The sequence below is a fragment of the Salmo salar genome, chromosome ssa15 (assembly GCF_905237065.1).
Source record: "Salmo salar chromosome ssa15, Ssal_v3.1, whole genome shotgun sequence".
In the NCBI taxonomy this organism is placed as follows: Eukaryota; Metazoa; Chordata; class Actinopteri; order Salmoniformes; family Salmonidae; genus Salmo; species Salmo salar.
The window spans coordinates 72200824-72219326 of NC_059456.1; the positions used below are offsets into that span (position 1 = coordinate 72200824).

Sequence of the window (18503 nt, forward strand, 5' to 3'; positions counted from 1 at the left end):
GCCCATCTGCAGAGTAAAATCTAGTTGGATGTTTTTGGCTCATTGCGATGTCATTAATCGTGTTAAATTCCCACAAACAGCCTACCACACACGCACGCGCGTGCATTGCAGCCGTCACTGGCCATTAGTAGCCACAGACAGGGAGGCATACTACTCCACTCAAACATTCATAACACAATTACAGGGAAGGAGGGAGTGCAGATTTATAGGCAAGATAGAGATGGATGGAGAGAGAAGTGGAGAGAGAGAGTGATGGGAAGCAGTGAGAAAGGGAGTGACAGAGAGGGAGGGAGGGAGATATGATTAGCTACACTTTTTATGACTGTTACTTGATCATCAATTTGCAGAGCGAAGGCTTGCTAATTACATTCAAACTAGATATCAGATAGCATAATGTGCAGTGTTGTCACTTTTCTAATTGCCTGTGTTAGATCGCTAGCTCTGATCTTTTTTGTAAAAGTGTGTGGAGTGGGAGTTGTGGTTGGCTGCATGCTCAAAAACGGTCTTCTGAATGTGTAGGTGTACTTAGACAACAAAGCGTATGTTTGAAGGTTGGTTTGGCTTGTTGCTGCAGAAAAATGGTGCTCTGATATTTTTACTGCAATGGAAAAATGGAAAAAGAAGTAGTCTGACTTGTTTCCATACTGATAAGAATGTTTCGGGTTTAGAATGCCGTGTGTTTGAATGCATGCATGCATTTGCATGCTTGCGTGTGTGTGTGTGTGTGACACTGTCTCTTTGTGGCTGTGTATCTTGTAAAGTGGCAGTGACTGTTTTATGACCTTGTCTGAGCTGTGCTCTCTAGTCACCGGCATTTAATGAAAACCAGTTTTCTTCAAATACTCACTTCAAATAAAATCTCTTAAGGCTTTTCATATAAAATAAAAATGGTATTACAGAGGGATAATATTGTCTGAGGTTTCTTCTAGAAGGAAAACAGTCTTATTTCTGTATAGATTTGTTGAATAAACGGTTTCCTATTGTTCAGAAATTATTTGGGTATTCACTGTACCACTGATCAAATCAACCTGTTATTTTCATGCAGTTTTTTGTGGTATTTTGTCTTGCTCTGTTCACACACACACACACACACACACACACACACACACACACACACACACACAGAGAACAGTGGTATCTCTAACCTCTATTAACCAACCCTACAGGATTCTGCGATGGCCACATTTTTACCAAAATCAACAATTCCCCAAATATTATGCGAAGGCTTGCAAATTTGACCACTCACTGCATAATTACCTCATAGTCAACGCGTCGCAATATTATCGCATAAAACTGACCCATCACCGTAGTGCAGAAAGAGGGTTCGCAATTTCAACCAAACATTTACCACATAATATGGTTCAATCAAGCCAGAAGTCAACAGACTTTTGTCCTCATCAGCACATTTTCGCGTCAAATGTTAGAAATTCATAGCATATTGCCCCGCAAAAACACCAAATAATCCCTGCGAGATCCTGGAGGGACTAATTAACCCAACCTCTGCTACATACTGCAGGGTAAACCAGTTACCTAATATATAGTTACCTATTTGAACCATGTGCACTCTGACTAACCCTGACTCTCTTCCGTGTGTGTGTGTGTGTGTGTGTGTGTGTGTGTGTGTGTGTGTGTGTGTGTGTGTGTGTGTGTGTGTGTGTGTCAGGCGGAGTGATGAGGTCACCCATATTAAGATCCAGAATTCAGGGGACTACTATGACCTCTATGGAGGGGAGAAGTTTGCCACGCTGGCAGAGCTGGTGCAGTACTACACAGAGCAGCACGACCTCCTCAGAGAGAGGAATGGAGACGTCATCGAGCTCAAGTACCCACTCAACTGCAAAGACCCCACCTCCGAGAGGTACGCACACACACAGAAATGAACAACCACAGACAGCATTTACAATCCAATACATGCACACATGTTCACACACACACACACACACACACACACACACTGGCATATCTGTCTCTCTGCACATTGTGACGTACAATGTATCAGTTTGTATCTATTTCTAAGAACAATGTGTGATCTCTGTCAAGCATGGTTTCTGTGGCTTCTCCATGAAACACCTGCAGAGACCTCTTGTTGGAACCTCCTACACATTCACATATGCAAGCTCTCATACAGACACAGACATGCAGAGGCACACACTATTCAGGTTTCTTTGTAAAACCATCACGTGTTCACAACTCGATTTCTTAAGTTAACAATTCAATATATACGGCGGGGTTGGGGTGACTTTCATTTCAGTCCTCATTCCTTTTCAATGGTATAAGTATATTCAAACATAATTGTCATGCCATAAATTGTCTGACTCTACATCTACCAATCTACCCTAGGTGGTACCACGGGCACCTCTCTGGGCGCGACGCTGAGAAGCTGCTTACGGACAAGGGCAAGCCAGGCAGTTTCCTGGTACGCGAGAGCCAGAGTAAACCAGGTGACTTCGTGCTCTCTGTCCTCACCAACGAGGAGAAACATGAAAACGTGGACCGCAAGACCAAGGTTACCCACGTCATGATCCGATACCAGGTAACACGTCATGATCCGATACCAAGTAACACGGCATGATCCGATACCAGGTAGCACGGCATGATCCGATACCAGGTAGCACGTCATGATCCGATATCAGGTAAGACCAGCTAGGGCCTACACTGAGCCAGAGCTATGCATATAGTTTGGCAAGCAATGTTTGAGATGTAGACTTTTAATGGGTGCCATGTTGGCACCAAACGTTTTAGGCGGGTCATAACACGGTTATTAACATTGTTTGATGCCAACATTGCAGACTGTTCGCTGAACTAGTTGTGGTACATCAAAATACGATGAGTGTCATCACTGCCGGCTTACCTGACAGGTACTCGCTACCCTGCACCTACTGTGAGCCGGATGGCACTGCAATCGCTACTCATTCTTCCTCCTTCAAGGCGCTCCACACGTAACTGGAGTGGGACTTCTCAAGTGTGGTACCCCCCTTAACTGGTGTTTCGTCAATAAGCACATGACACTTCGGGGGGCCTCGGCGGCAGAACCAGCATTCTGGAATTACCCCCTCGATCCCACCACTCAACTCAGCCTCCTTAATGCCTGCTTGACTCTGCCACCGTTCATTCCTCTTCAGCCAGATCCAACGAGATGCCTCTTCTGCCTGCTTGCTGATATCAGCCATCAGCTTCTTCATTGCCACTCCTTCAATGCTGAGCAGCCCCAGGGTTCTCCAGAGTGATTTGCCAGCGAAGGCCCTTCAGCCGACCTCAAGTGGTAGATTCCAGGCTCCATCCATTTTGCTGACTCAAGGATGAGGGACCGGTATTTATTGAGCTTCCATTCTCTCCTCCCAGGGCACTGTAAGCTCGATGAGGACCACCTGGTTGGTGCTTCTAGATCAGAGGACTATATCTGGTCTTAGACTTGTGCTGGCTATCTTCTCTGGGAGAGCAGCTGCTTCTTGAGGTCTGCCTGCATCTCCCAGTTGCCTGCTGTGGCAAGTATCCCTTTGTTCCTTGTTCTCTTTGCTGCACTCTCTCCTGACCTGTGGAAGTACCTGGCAAACCATTTCATCCTTGCTGTCCCGAAGCATCATGGCTTGACATGCTTTTGTTGCCTTGAACTCCTCTACCACAGATGTTATTGGCAGCTGCAGCTTGCCGCCTGTGCTGTACAGACCGATGGAGCAGAAGCTTCTTGGGACCGCTAGCCATCTCCCGAGGAAGTTGTTAAGTTTCCTCTCTAGTGCCTCCACATAGACAAGCAGTGGCCAAAGGAGTCTGGGAAGTACCCCGTGTTGGTAGCCCCATGCCTGGTAGGCCGCTCTTATCCACAGATTTCATCTACGTGTTGGCCTGCACACGTAGATGTCATTGAGCGCACTCTCTCTGTCATTGAGCTATGCCCTGTACCACTTCCCCAGGCTCTTCACAGGCTTATCTCTGATGGTGGAGATGGTTTCCTCTCCGGTTATGAATCGGTACCGTTCCTGGACACATCTTTTTCAGGACAAGACTACTTGATATTGAACTCCATTCTGGCCCATTTGGTGAGCTCTTCCAGATCCTCCAAAATCGATATGCCTTCCGGGACTGACTTAGCTGTAATCGTCAGACGCCCATGAACGCCGCTTACCAGTATCGCACCCCGTCTTAGCTTCTCTGCTGATTTCACAAGGAAGTTCATCGCTGCAGAAAAAACAATGACTGAGATAGTGCACCCGGTCACGATGCCCATCTCCAGCCTCTGCCATGTGGTGGTAAAGTCTCCGCTTGAGGAGTGAGATGGTTCGGAATTGCTTGATGTTTGCGGAGTCTTCTTCATTTGGAATGAAACACCCCTCAGCAACTAGCCAGCTTCTGCAAGATAGTTTTTCCTCCATGCCACTTTCAGCAGCCTCCAGACTCTCTTCCTGAGCCTCTTGCATTATTTGTACACCTTGTATGGAATACCATTAGGCCCTGGCTTTGATCTTCCCCTGGCCTTTTTGAGAAAGTCATTCACCTCCGCCAGCTGGCTTCTGACATCCCTACGTCTGAGGTCACTGTGCACTCCACGAAGGTGCTCCTCCACCTCTTCCTTCATTGCTTTCAGCTCTCCTGATATTTTGTCCCCCAGGAGTTTTGATAGATACTGGAAGGGGTTCTTTGTAAAGTCTCTCCTCTCCTTCATCAGCCTCCTTCTGGCCCTGCGATGGTACTCAGCTCGCCACAAAGTCTGAATGCACTCTCTCAGGTTGTCATGGATGTTCTTCAATGCTAGTTTCTCTTCCTCCCTTGGTTTTTGAAAAGCCTTCATAAGCCTCCGCAAGTCGCCTCTTAGGGTTATGTCCTTCAGACGTCGGTTTTCTTTTGGCTTGATGTTTGCCTTGGATTTCCTCTCCTCCTTTCCAAAGCAGTCAGCACCTATGAGCCAGATGATAGTTGACATTGCTCAGATTTTCTTCCCTACATCTCCTGCGAGGGTTACCTCCAGCACTTGGTCCACATCTCAATCAAACATCTCCTATTCCTTCTTTGCTGATGCAGCAGTCCATTCCACAGGTTGCTTCCTGGTCTCTCCTGTGTAGGTGTTCAATACAGATTGCCTTGTCTCCTGTTGGTCGTCTGTCTCCCCTGATGCATCAGTGATGTTGCGTATGGAGATTTTGGGGACTGTGGTTTGGCTCCTGCCCCGGAATCTCCCCCGTCTCACCAGCTTTCCCTTTGTGTTGCACATCACTTTTGGGTAGTGTACATTTCATCTTTGCATGATGTATCTTCAGACCCTTCTCGTTTTTGCAGATCTTCCCACATCTGCAGACCCAAGATAAATCGCTTAGCTGTTCCGTCATCTGTTGTCCGTCATGGGCTGATCATAACAGTGGTCTGTCCTGTAGGTCGATCATCCTACCTCACTCTCGTCCGACCTTGGGGGTATGTTATTATATATCTTTTCATGGTGATTGATAGTGGGTACCTCCTTGTAAAGGTCGTGCTTCAGCCTGCCAAGCCTCCACTCCCCGTCTCTGGTCTTTTCCCAGGTATCAGCAGTCTTTCCTAGCTGTCACCATACTTCCATGGTTGTCAACTAGTCTTTCCTAGTCGTCACTGTGTTTCCAGAAGTGAATATAAAAAATACAATGAGGGTCATCGCTTCTGGCTCACCTGACAGGTACTCGCTACCCTGCGCCTTCTGTGAGCCGGATGGCACTGCAATCGTTACTCTTATAATATACCATCTTTGCATAACACACCTTGGTAAGCAATTTGTAGAGCACCACATATTTTGATAGACTTCATTGTTTAGACTACTAGACTAAGAGCTAGAGCAGCTTTTCTCAATCTGTCGTGGGCCCAACCATTATTCCATATATCCTAACACAAGCACACCTGATTCAAATTAGCAGGGGCTTGATTAGTTGAAAACAGGCCTAGCTAGCAGTAGGCTACACTCTTACAGGCTAGCTTTTATTATAGAAAGGCCTTTGGCTTAGGGTCTAGCAGGTTACCTGGCAGGGCTAGAAGACCAGTAGGGCAGCTAGGAATATAGGGACTAGCAGGCTTGTAGGGCTAACAAGCTAGCTGGCAGTCTAGTATGAACTAGCATGCTTGTAGCCCCTATCCTGCCAGCTAGATAGGCCTATCAGGCTATCTGGCAGGGCTAGCAGGCTAGTAGGGAAAGCAGGCTTGTAAGGCTAGCAGGATAGTGGGGGCTAGCAGGCTAGTAGGGGTAGCAAACAGCGCTAACAGAAGGCAAGAAACACATTTTCATGATTTCACCAATGACATCAAAATCAATAAATCATAGCAGGTTTTTTGGGATCATTCAGTTAAGGTTTTTTCCTGATTAAGCAGAATCCCATTGAAAAATATTGTTAAAAGTAACATTTCTACTTTTAAATTGGAAATGATACTGTTTTCTGCTTCCTGTTGTCATGGATTTTTTAATTAAAAGCCTAGTGTGAAAACACAGGTTTTAAATGTCCAAACTCATAATCAATATGCTGAAATATGTCATGATATTTTGAACACCAAAACATAAACATTTGTCTTAAACATACGTCTCACAGATTACTTGTATTTTGCTTAATTAGTACCTTATAAGTGCACACGCACCAATATTTACCAAGCGGCCTTGTTCTACTGTAATCAGTAGCGAGCAAAATGAATCACTCAAATCAATATTGTATTGAAATCAATGGAACTGGGAAAATAACTATGGCGACATGTCCCTTTTAAACTCTTCTAAGAGACAAACCTCAAAGATCTTGGGTATACTACATACACCAGTCGGTAGATGAAAACCTGTAGTAGCCATTTATCAACTTATATCTCTGTAAGATTTTTTTTCTGGTAGATGGCTAATACGAAAAAGTTAACACTTTTCTTGACTGGATCATTTCAACGAATCACCACCTCACATCGGTTTCTAAATAGCGACAGAGGTTGGCTTTCATTTGAGTGATAGCTAACCATAAAATCTGTGAATTCATGTCAGGTCAGAGACATTTATAAGCAGCTGTGTTTTCAGTTCCACTACGAACTGGCGCACTATGACAAAAACATATTTACTAAACCAAAGATATTGATATATTTTAAGCAATTGATGTTGTGAGATCGTAATGACTATAAACTTTTACACTAACATCACCAATCTGAAGTAAACAGGATGTGTATTTCTTGTAATTATTTTGTGGTAATAACTTTAGTCTGTGTAATGTAGTAAGATGTTCAGTCAACCATAGACGACATTTGTGTAATATAAAATAATTACATTTGTCAAAATGATTAAATATTTCGATTTAGGACGATAGTTAATAAAGCACACTCATAGATTTTTCAAAAATTGCAACTATTTCAACTATGGAGAGAGTTTAAAAAAGCTTCTTCTTTAGCATTGCATTGTCTTAGGTCAGATAGCACAGCGATTCCGCCTGCACTGATTGAGGGACGAGTGTCACGAAGGAGTGATGCCATCTGACATAAGGCAATGCCAGGCACTGTAGACTAGAGCTTCCATATTGACTGTGCAGCAGGCTGAATGTTCTCCATCCCTACTAACAGAGTTTCTGTGTGGCTCCAGCAGGATGGGAAGTATGATGTGGGCGGAGGAGAGAGGTTTGACACGCTAGCTGACCTGGTGGATCACTACAAGAAGAACCCCATGGTGGAGAAGAGTGGAATTGTTGTTCACCTCAAACAGGTGAGAGACTGGACCAGTGCGTTCAGACAGACGCACATAAAACAATAAAACAATGTCCTTGTAAAAGAAATGGAAGCCACGTTGTTTCCAGAACATCTACTCTGAAAATCAGATGTGTTAAATATGTAATTATGTGTAAGTCCAAGTATGGTAGAGCTGCACATTCTATAACATATACTTGAATGTGAATGGTGGATCATATGATAATCCATGGAATTAATTTATGAATGTATTTCTCTTCCCTTTTTCCAACGAAAGCCCTTCAATGCCACCAGAATAAATGCCGCCAACATTGAGAACAGGGTAAAGGAGCTCAACAAAGTGGCGGACAACTCCGAGAAGCCCAAACAAGGGTTCTGGGAAGAGTTTGAGGTACAAGGGGGGGTGATGTCAACACCACCACCAGTGTGTTTCAATTATTCTAGATCACATATATCATCTCATATTCCAAAACATGAAAGTCAAGACGAGGGGAATGGAAATCCAGTATGTTCATGAGGCATTTTCTGAGGGACAACCCAAAGAACATTATTGTTAACTCTAAGACGGACGCCACTGGTTTCTGTCATGGTCTGGTTAATGGCCCTGGTCAAAGGTAGGACACTAGGGAGTATGGTGCCATTTAGGACATAACCTGGATCTAAGGGATTTGTCTCATTGTGACCTCTTGTGGTGAGAGATTTAACTTTCAGCCTCCTGTTTTCTAGCAGAGTTTTGATCTCCATGATTTGATTTTCATCTTCTCCATAGTGACCCCTACTGTATGTGTGGCCAAACACACAAAAAGCGGTCCTAAAACAAACTGAACTAGCTTATGATTTCATCATATTTACCTTTCATGTCAGACCGATGTTCTTAGTGGAATAGTTAAAGCATAAGCTGGGTTGTCTGTGGCTCACGTCGGGCTCTTCACACGGGGGAGTCAAAAATAGCTCCCTAAGGCCCTGGTCAAAAGTTGTGCACTAGATGGAAGGAATGCCATTTCAGATGCTGCCTCTGTATGATTTTATTGTATCTCTTCTTTCTCTATAACCTTTCATTTTTTTCTAATCTCTTTTTGTTCTTCTCTTCTTTCTCCTGTCTTCTCCCAGGTGCTACAGCAGCAGGAGTGTAAGCTCCTCTACCCCAGGAAAGAAGGACAGACAGCAGAGAACAAGAGTAAAAACAGATACAAGAACATCCTCCCTTGTGAGTGAAATACCGACCTGTACATCCTGTCTACAAAACTGTGTGCATGCGAGACTAAAGACCCTAGTCCCTGTGTATCTATGTTCCAGTCGACACTACGCGGGTGGAGATCAGGGAAGCAGACGCAGATGTGCCTGGCTCAGACTACATCAATGCCAACTACATCAGAGTGAGTTCTGGAGATGAATGATAGAATCAAGAATTTAGTGATGCACTTTATAGATGAGTTATCTGACGAGGCCACAAAAACGATGAGCGCTCTTCAATGGGGCAGAAGTCCATCTGTTGTGATTCTGGATGGTCAGACAGTGAGCAACCGTGACAAGAAGCTGCCATGTAGGGAATCATAGGTTGCTCGTTTTATCTTGTTCTTGATACCATGTCTTGTTCTGAGGTGTTTTGATTGATGTCACGTCAATGCTAACATAGCTAAAATTCGCTAGCTAGCTAACCGGGGGACCAGTATGAAAAAAAAAGAAAAGAAAAAAAATGAAATGTATGAAAATGTATGCACTCTACTGTAAGTCGCTCTGGATAAGAGCGTCTGCTAAATTACTCAAATGTAAAAATGTAAAATGTAACCAACAACTGTAATGATGTATTTGAGAGACAACAAGGGCTATTTATGTTTTCAATAAACATTCGCGACGAAATATAGTTTACATGTTGTCGACAAAACCCTGTCTGTTTTGCCCCATAGTTGCGCATGCATCGGTTTTGTTGCTAAACAACCAACCTGTCTATTGCTGAGTGGAATAATTTACATGGCACTTAGGGACGAATCCTAACATCCACTTCATCAATGCATGACTAAATGAAAATGTGGCTTGAATTTGATTCGGCCCTTACAATTAAATATTAAAGCACCATAATAAACAACGGTTAGAAATGCAGAATGAGATGCATGTTCATCGATGGCCATATTCTGATGTGAAACATAGTCACGTAACTTGAAATCAATCTGAGCACTGGAAACTAGAAGTTTCTCACAATGTCTCTAGTAAAGTATCCGTACATATTGTCACAGACAGGCCCTAAAGTTTTGTCCGGGTCCTATACTGTAGCCTATGCGCTGTCGCAGCCAACTCTTACATGTTTGGCATGAAAATGAACTAACACAGTGAGGAGTTGGCTAAAGCACCAACAGACTGAACCACCACTAGGCTATCAATGTTTTATATGTTCCTCACCAATGAAGACATGGAATGAATGAATGAAATATGTTTCTCTCCCCCAGAGTATGCATGAAGAGGGCTGTCACGTGGAGGAGGGCAAGGTTTTCATCGCCACCCAGGGCTGCCTACAGAACACTGTGGTGGACTTCTGGAAGATGGTCTACCAGGAGAACACACATGTCATTGTCATGACCACCAAGGAGATGGAGAGAGGACGGGTGAGGTCATAGAAATAGAATGTAGAACGGGCGATATCGGTCTCGTCTATGGAACCACTTACATTCCTCTGTGGTGTGGATCCGTTTGCTCTTTTCAACAAAAACAATGTTCAGAGAACGAAATATAATTACTAGATCAGGCGTTCCTATTCAAGTCAGTATAATGTAATACTACACTGAACAAAAACGCAACATGCAACAATTTTACTGAGTTACAGTTCATATAAGGAAATCAGTCAATTGAAATAAATTCATTCACATGACTGGGAATACAGATATGCATCTGTTGGTCACAGATACCTTAAAAAAAAGTTAGGGGTGTGGATCAGAAAACCAGACCAGTATCTGGTGTGACCACCATTTGCCTCTTGCAGCGTGACACATCTCCTTCGCATAGAGCTGATCAGGCTGTTGATTGTGGCCTGTGGAATGTTGTCCCACTTCTCCTCAATGGCTTGGCGAAGTTGCTGGATATGGGAGGGAACTGGAACATGCTGTTGTCCACGTCGATCCAGAGCATCCCAAACATGCTCAATGGGTGACATGTCTGGTGAGTATGCAGGCCATGGAAGAACTTTGCCATTTTCAGCTTCCAGGAATTGTGTACAGATCCATGCGACATGGGGATGTGCATTATTATGCTGAAACATGAGGTGATGGTGGCGGATGAATGGCACGACAACGGGCCTCAGGGTCTCATCATGGTATCCCTGTGCACTGAAATTGCCATCGATAAAATGCAGTTGTGTTCCTTGTCTGTAGTTTATGCCTGTCCATACCATAACCCCACCACCACCATGGGGCACTCAAAATGTTGACATCAGCAAACCGCTCGCCCACACAACGCCATACACGCTTTCTACCATCTGCCCGGTACAGTTGAAACCGGGATTCATCTGTGAAGAGCACTTCCAGCATGCCAGTGGCCATTGAAAGTGAGCATTTGCCCACTGAAGTCGGTTACGACACCGAACTGCTGTCAGGTCAAGATCCTGATGAGGATGACAAATTCTTCAGTTGTGCAAATCCACAGTTTTATCAACTTTCCGGGTGGCTGGTCTCAGATGATCCTGCAGGTGAATAAGCCCAGATGTGGGGGTCCTGGGCTGGCGTGGTTACACGTGGTCTGTGGTTGTGAGGCCGGTTGGACGTACTGCAAAATTCTCTAAAATGATGTGGGAGGCAGCTTAAATGTTTATATTTTACATGCAATAATTACAATTATTTTACTGAGTTACAGTTCATATAAGGATATCAGTCATTTGAAATAAATTAATTAAGCCCTAATCTATGGATTTCACATGACTGGGCAGGCCCACCCACTTGGGAGCCAGGCCCAGCCAATCCAAGTGGAATTTATTACAGACAGAAATACTTCTAAGTTTCATCAGTTTTTTGGTGACTGATCTCAGACAATCCCACAGGGGAAGAAGCCGGATGTGGAGGTCCTGGGCTGGCGTGGTTACACGTGGTCTGCGATTGTGAGGCCGGTTGGACGTACTGCCAAATTCTCTAAAACGACTTTGGAGGCGGCTTATGGAAAAGAAATGAACATTCAATTCTCTGGCAACAGCTCTGGGGGACATTCCTGCAGTCAGCATGCCAATTACATGCTCCCTCAAAACTTGAGACATCTGTGGAATTGTGTTGTGTGACAAAACTGCCCCTTTTAGAGTGGCCTTTTATTGTCCCCAGCACAAGGTGCACCTGTGTAATGATCATGCTGTTCAATTAGCTTCTTGATATGCCGTAACTGTCAGGTGGATGGATTATCTTGGCAAAGGAAAAATGCTCACTACTAGGGATGTAAACACATTTGTGCACAAAATGTGAGATAAATAAGCTTTTTGTGTGTTTGAAAAATGTCTGGGATCTTTTATTTCAGTTCATGAAACATGGGACCAACACTTTACATATTGCATTTATATTTTTGTTCAGTATGTATATTTTTGGTATTTTTTATTCTAGGAGTGGAGGTGAGCGATTGGGGGGGGGGGGGTCAGGATTACCAGGATAGTATGACAGCTAAGGTGATTGTAAAGCTGCTTGAGAAGAAAAGTTGGGCCTTCTAGATTGTCTAATGCTCCACTTTGTCCTCATCAGAACAAGTGTGTGCGCTACTGGCCTGACCTCAATGCCACTAAGGAGTTTGGGAAAGTGTGTGTGAAGAACGTGGAGGAGCGTCCAGCTCAGGACTACATCCTGAGGGAACTGGAGGTGACGCGTTTGGACAGGGTAAGACAGCCCCTTGTAGTGACCACATAAATCAAAGGAGGATCTTTATAAAAGTAGTCTGTTTTAGTATGGCACATTCTTTCACAATAAGCCCACTTCTGCTGGGGGCTTGATTTAAGTATAACTTTCTGGTTGTATGAAATTGAATTTATAATGGACAGGTATCACATGGGCCATTTCTGATTGACCGCTGTTAAAATTGGAGTTATGCATTATTTTGCAGCCCACTTTACCTGATATTTCCGTAGAAATTGTAAGCTAGTATGGTGAATTTTTTACATAACAATAACATAGTTAAATCATTTTTTTATTAATTGAAGTTAGAACAATAAAGCGCCTGTTTTTATCACAGAGTGTCTTACCAAGACCTAGCAAATACCAGGTAAAACACATGCTGGAATAGGCCTGTAAACTGTAGCGCTGACTCTCCCAATCTGCAGAGGGAGCCGATGAGGTATATCTGGCACTACCAGTACCTGAGCTGGCCTGACCACGGTGTTCCCAACGAGCCTGGGGGCGTGCTCAGCTTCCTGGAGCAGGTCAACCGCACACAGAGCACCATTCAAGACACCGGGCCCATTGTGGTCCACTGCAGGTAAAACACACAGGGTGCACACATTGTGACAGACAGCATGTATCAGACACAACACCTCTCCAAGCCCTATTGACATAACATCAGTCATAACAAACGCCTAAATGCCTGCACCACGGTGACCGGGGCTGTTTGACATGACCATTCTTATTTGTTATGTTTGGCAGAACATGAAGCTAGAATTATAGGTGTAGTAGTCTAGGACAGTCTACAAGGGTCCAGGGGCATCAGTTGGGTATGGCAGGGCAGTCACCATACCCTAGCTCAAGACCATACATGTAAAAGTATGCTACAAAAAAGTACACTAAAATCATTCCAATCCCGATTTAAACGCAACGGCTGTTTTAGCATATTGTTTGAGTGGCTGTCTTTAGGACCATGCGGAGCATCGCTCAGAGAGAGGATGCCAACCTGTGCACCTTTCTTGCAAAGAGCAGAGACAGTGCCTGAGAATTTACTTTACTCGTCAGCCACTTAGGGAGTGGGCCGATTTGCTTTGAATTTGATGTCGGCATTTGAACTCGGCCTTGTAAGCCTGCGTGCAATAGGCTAGGGGAAGATAAGCTTCCCTTAAAATAAATAGAATTACATTTGCAAAAAAAATTGCTATATAATGACTCAATCCTATACAGAAATAAATGAAATAGTTCAAAATATTACACCAGAGAGCGTGATTTGGCCACAGAGGATCATTAGCTTCTTTTAGAAATGAGCTGTGGATTGTTTTAAGTACACTCATGGCGAATAGCCTACCAAATAGCCTCGTGTTTTAGTTGCAGCAGTCACTGAAAAGCAGTTAAATAGGCTTAGGCCTAGAGAACGGGAAGCATAGAAATAGTGCACATAGAACATAACTACCTCTTCTTAGACTTGCTTTCAATGACATTGACAATCTATAACTAACAGCTTTAAGCATTGCACTGGTACTGCTATTACTGTACCTCAATTCCACTTCACAAAGCTTGCCTTTCCTTCTCATTTAGCTGCTGTCACTTGCCTTTCTCTGCCATTTTTGCAACTGTTAACAACGATGACGTAGTGGTGGAGAGTCTACTCCAAAATAATGTATTCTTCGAATTCCGTGTCGACTCCCATTTCTGAGTGTCAAGATTCAGTTCCACTAGGAATCGACTCCTAAGATTCTGTATTTTTTGAAAGGAGGAGAGGGATTAGTTGCCGTTCTTCTGAGAACATGACCGCTAACATCTTTCATAGCGAGCTAGTGAGGGACAGAGAGAGAGGGTAGGGACACAGTATAGGCAGGTTGGCCACCAGACAGACAGAGTCAGAACTGTGCACTGGGCATATCTATCATCAATACAAAAAAGCTGTACCAAATGGAATGTTGTATCTCGCAATTTCTTGGCTTGCAATGTCTCGCAACTTCAGTAAAGCAGGGCCTATCATCAATTAATAGGCTAGGATATTGAGATGAGTGAGATGCAACACTTTACTCTCACGCAGTCACACCCAGTATCTGCCCATGTGTAGGGCACCAAAACAGTGGAGAAGTTCAGCCTCTCGCTTCAACACTTAGTTGTTGCGGAAATTGACCCACTCACTATGCTGTTTACTTTCTGCTTCTTATCGTTTTAGCTTTAAATGACACAACTTTCCCCAGGCCTTCATAGCTTATTGTCTAGTTAGGCTATAACACGGAAAATAATATGTTTTGTGTTAACTGCATTGTGATTTATATTTTGTGGGCAAAAAAACATCGTTTTTTTGGATAGGGATTTGTCTTAATGTTAAGGATCCCAATTTTGTTTAAACATTTTAACGTTTAAGTTATATATTTTATTTTCACAAGCATAAACTGAACTGTCTTTCATATAGATTTGTTAATATTTAGAAGTGTAACTTATTATTAGTGTAGGAGTCCTCAGGAACACATGCCCAAAATTCTACTTGGAACTTTAGCGGAATAGCAGTATGTCTGTTATGAAAATGACACCATATTGTCTCCTTTGTCTTTCTAGTGCAGGAATCGGGAGAACAGGCACCATCATTGTCATTGATATTCTCATTGACATCATCAACAGACAAGGTAAGAGAATGTTGAACTTTCAAACATGACGGTTCTGTCATCAGTCTTATCCAAACATGACGGTTCTGACATCAGTCCTATCCAAACATGATGGTTCTGACATCAGTCCTATCCAAACATGACGGTTCTGACATCAGTCCTATCCAAACATGACGGTTCTGACATCAGTCCTATCCAAACATGATGGTTCTGACATCAGTCCTATCCAAACATGATGGTTCTGACATCAGTCCTATCCAAACATGACGGTTCTGACATCAGTCCTATCCAAACATGATGGTTCTGACATCAGTCTTATCCAAACATGACGGTTCTGACATCAGTCCTATCCAAACATGACGGTTCTGACATCAGTCCTATCCAAACATGACGGTTCTGACATCAGTCCTATCCAAACATGACGGTTCTGACATCAGTCCTATCCAAACATGATGGTTCTGACATCAGTCCTATCCAAACATGATGGTTCTGACATCAGTCCTATCCAAACATGACGGTTCTGACATCAGTCCTATCCAAACATGATGGTTCTGACATCAGTCCTATCCAAACATGATGGTTCTGACATCAGTCCTATCCAAACATGACGGTTCTGTCATCAGTCCTATCCAAACATGATGGTTCTGACATCAGTCCTATCCAAACATGACGGTTCTGACATCAGTCCTATCCAAACATGACGGTTCTGACATCAGTCCTATCCAAACATGACGGTTCTGACATCAGTCCTATCCAAACATGACGGTTCTGACATCAGTCCTATCCAAACATGACGGTTCTGACATCAGTCCTATCCAAACATGACGGTTCTGACATCAGTCCTATCCAAACATGACGGTTCTGACATCAGTCCTATCCAAACATGACGGTTCTGACATCAGTCCTATCCAAACATGACGGTTCTGACATCAGTCCTATCCAAACGTGACGGTTCTGACATCAGTCCTATCCAAACGTGACGGTTCTGACATCAGTCCTATCCAAACATGACGGTTCTGACATCAGTCCTATCCAAACATGATGGTTCTGACATCAGTCCTATCCAAACATGATGGTTCTGACATCAGTCCTATCCAAACATGATGGTTCTGACATCAGTCCTATCCAAACATGATGGTTCTGACATCAGTCCTATCCAAACGTTACCGCTAATAAAATCAGTCATATCCAAACATTACCGCACTGACATCAATCCTATCCAAATGTTATAACTTTGATATCAGTCCTATCTAAACGTTACTGCTCTGAGATCCAGTCTTGGGATCGATCTGCATGTAGTAGGTATTAGTGTATCCATGCTAAATATGCTGCCTTTTGACCTTTTGTGCTTGCGTGTGTTTCAGGATTAGACTGTGACATCGACATCCCTAAGACCATCCAGAGGGTTCGTCAGCAGCGGTCAGGCATGGTGCAGACAGAGGCCCAGTATAAGTTCATCTACATGGCTGTCCAGCAGTACATTGACACGGCACAGAAGAGACTGGAGGAGGAGCAGGTACCTACCAAACACAGTAGTAGGAGTAGTGGAATTAGTTATACTATAATATTGCCACTACAGTAGTAGTTTCATTTGAAAGGTTCCAGTAACTACCACACACACTAACAGTATTATCGCAGTACATGATTTCAAGAGTGACTGCCTTACAGTTGGAGCCCCAAGCATTATATGATAGCTTCATTCAAAGGAACAATCAAGATAAACCCGAGATACAGGTAGTACATTTCATGGTGTCAACCAGCTAAGCAAGTTGGCCAGGTGCCTGTTATGTTATCTTGCCTCAATGTTTCAATGATAATCTTATTTTTCAAGCTAAAATAATATAGTTTATTGTGGCTGCTTTCATTGCAGAGGAATAAGACAAAGGAGAGGGAGTACTCCAATATCAAATACCCCCAGATGACCAACGCTCGGTCAAAACCCAACATGACCTGTGTGTCACGCTCCTCCTCTGTGTGAGTAGCCCTGCAAATACACACTGCTCATATAGTACACAGGCAAACACTGTTTTATTCTCTCTAAATACACACTACCGCTGTCATCTATATCATTCCATCCAAATTCAATAAACATTGTCCGAATGAACATGAATCGGAATTTCATCTCACCATGTTTTGTCTGTGTGTGTGCGTGCCTGCGTGCGTGCGTGCGTGTGTCCATTTTTGTGTGATGCAGGGTGACAAACGACGACCCGTCCGCTGTGTATGAGAACCTGAACATCAAGAACCCAAGTACCTCTGGGAACAGCAGTAACACCAGGAAGTAAAAGTTCAGCCACAGACCTCTGCCTCTCTCAACCTCTCTGTGAGTGTTAAATTACTGTGGCTTGTTTAGTAATAAATTATAGAAGACATTATAAAGGATCATACCTGCTTATAACAAGTTACAAAGCATCATACCGGCATACCTAAGTAAAGTGTTATTGTTATTTTCTTAGCTAAATCATTCCTAACTTTTTGTTGAGGAACTGCTCCATATAATTGCTCTATTTGATATACAGGGTTAGGGAATAACGGATTACATGTACAAAAAAAAGGGTAATCCATTACGTTACCAGCAAAGATATTGTAATCAGATTACAGATACTTTTGAAAAACCAGATGATTACTTCTAGGATTACTTTTAAATTCACTTTTACTTTTAAAGGTGGTTGTCAAAAAGAAAAACACCTTTCTGTTTTCTCAATTACATTCAAATCAGTTTAAGTTTGTTCCGCCTGAGCGAATGCGTCAAATGCGTTTGATGGATCGCGGGGAAAAGAGCAGGAATAGACGTTTATAGGCTACAGTCCAAGCTATGTCTTTCAATGGTGAGACTGCTGTCTGCATCCAAAGATTATCCAATTTGAATAAACGCTTAGAGGTAAGGACGACAGCAGTGGTGTAGCCTACGGGCGATACGGATATCACTTATTATTGATAGCTACATAGCGCATTGATGTGAATCACACTGCTGCTCTCTCATTTAGCTATTTGCACCTTGCGGATTGTGGTTGTTGTGGATGGCTCATCACAAATGTATTTCTGTATTTAATCCCAATAATGGTTGATTTTAAAAAGTTTAAGCTGCCTATAAATCCTTGTTTTTGAGACCAGTGGACAGCCAGTGAAAAATGTTCCTCCCAACACCTCCGTGGTATTGTGCTCCATACTAGTTTAATTTACGAAGACCACGAGTGGGGCTTTTATTGCGCAATGTAATTCATGCTGATAAATAAAATAATCCATAGGCCTAATGGACACATGCTCAAACTTGCACACTTTTGATAGACTGCAAATTATCGAGATATCAAAGTGTCACCAATAGAGATCGTATTAAATCCTTAGATCCTGGGCGGCAGGTAGCCTAGCGGTTAGAGTGTTGGGCCAGTAACCGAAA

At 43.3% G+C, this 18503-nt stretch overlaps 1 protein-coding gene across 3 annotated transcripts in view; it reads left to right on the forward strand.

Annotated features, from left to right (window-relative positions):
* Nucleotides 1–18503, forward strand: part of LOC106572187 (tyrosine-protein phosphatase non-receptor type 11) — a 58405-nt gene that overhangs the window by 34798 nt on the left and 5104 nt on the right. For 2 of the 3 annotated variants that reach the window (XM_014146127.2, XM_014146129.2), the window contains exons 3-15: nt 1664–1858; nt 2341–2533; nt 7553–7672; nt 7931–8044; nt 8764–8860; nt 8950–9029; nt 10098–10253; nt 12357–12488; nt 12929–13083; nt 15060–15127; nt 16471–16622; nt 16977–17080; nt 17301–17429. In XM_014146127.2, coding sequence (XP_014001602.1) covers nt 1664–1858; nt 2341–2533; nt 7553–7672; nt 7931–8044; nt 8764–8860; nt 8950–9029; nt 10098–10253; nt 12357–12488; nt 12929–13083; nt 15060–15127; nt 16471–16622; nt 16977–17080; nt 17301–17391 — 1657 coding nt within the window. In that variant the 3' untranslated portion in view covers nt 17392–17429. The remainder of the gene's footprint in view (nt 1–1663; nt 1859–2340; nt 2534–7552; nt 7673–7930; nt 8045–8763; nt 8861–8949; nt 9030–10097; nt 10254–12356; nt 12489–12928; nt 13084–15059; nt 15128–16470; nt 16623–16976; nt 17081–17300; nt 17430–18503) is intronic. The other variant, XM_014146128.2, reaches the window with a different exon arrangement.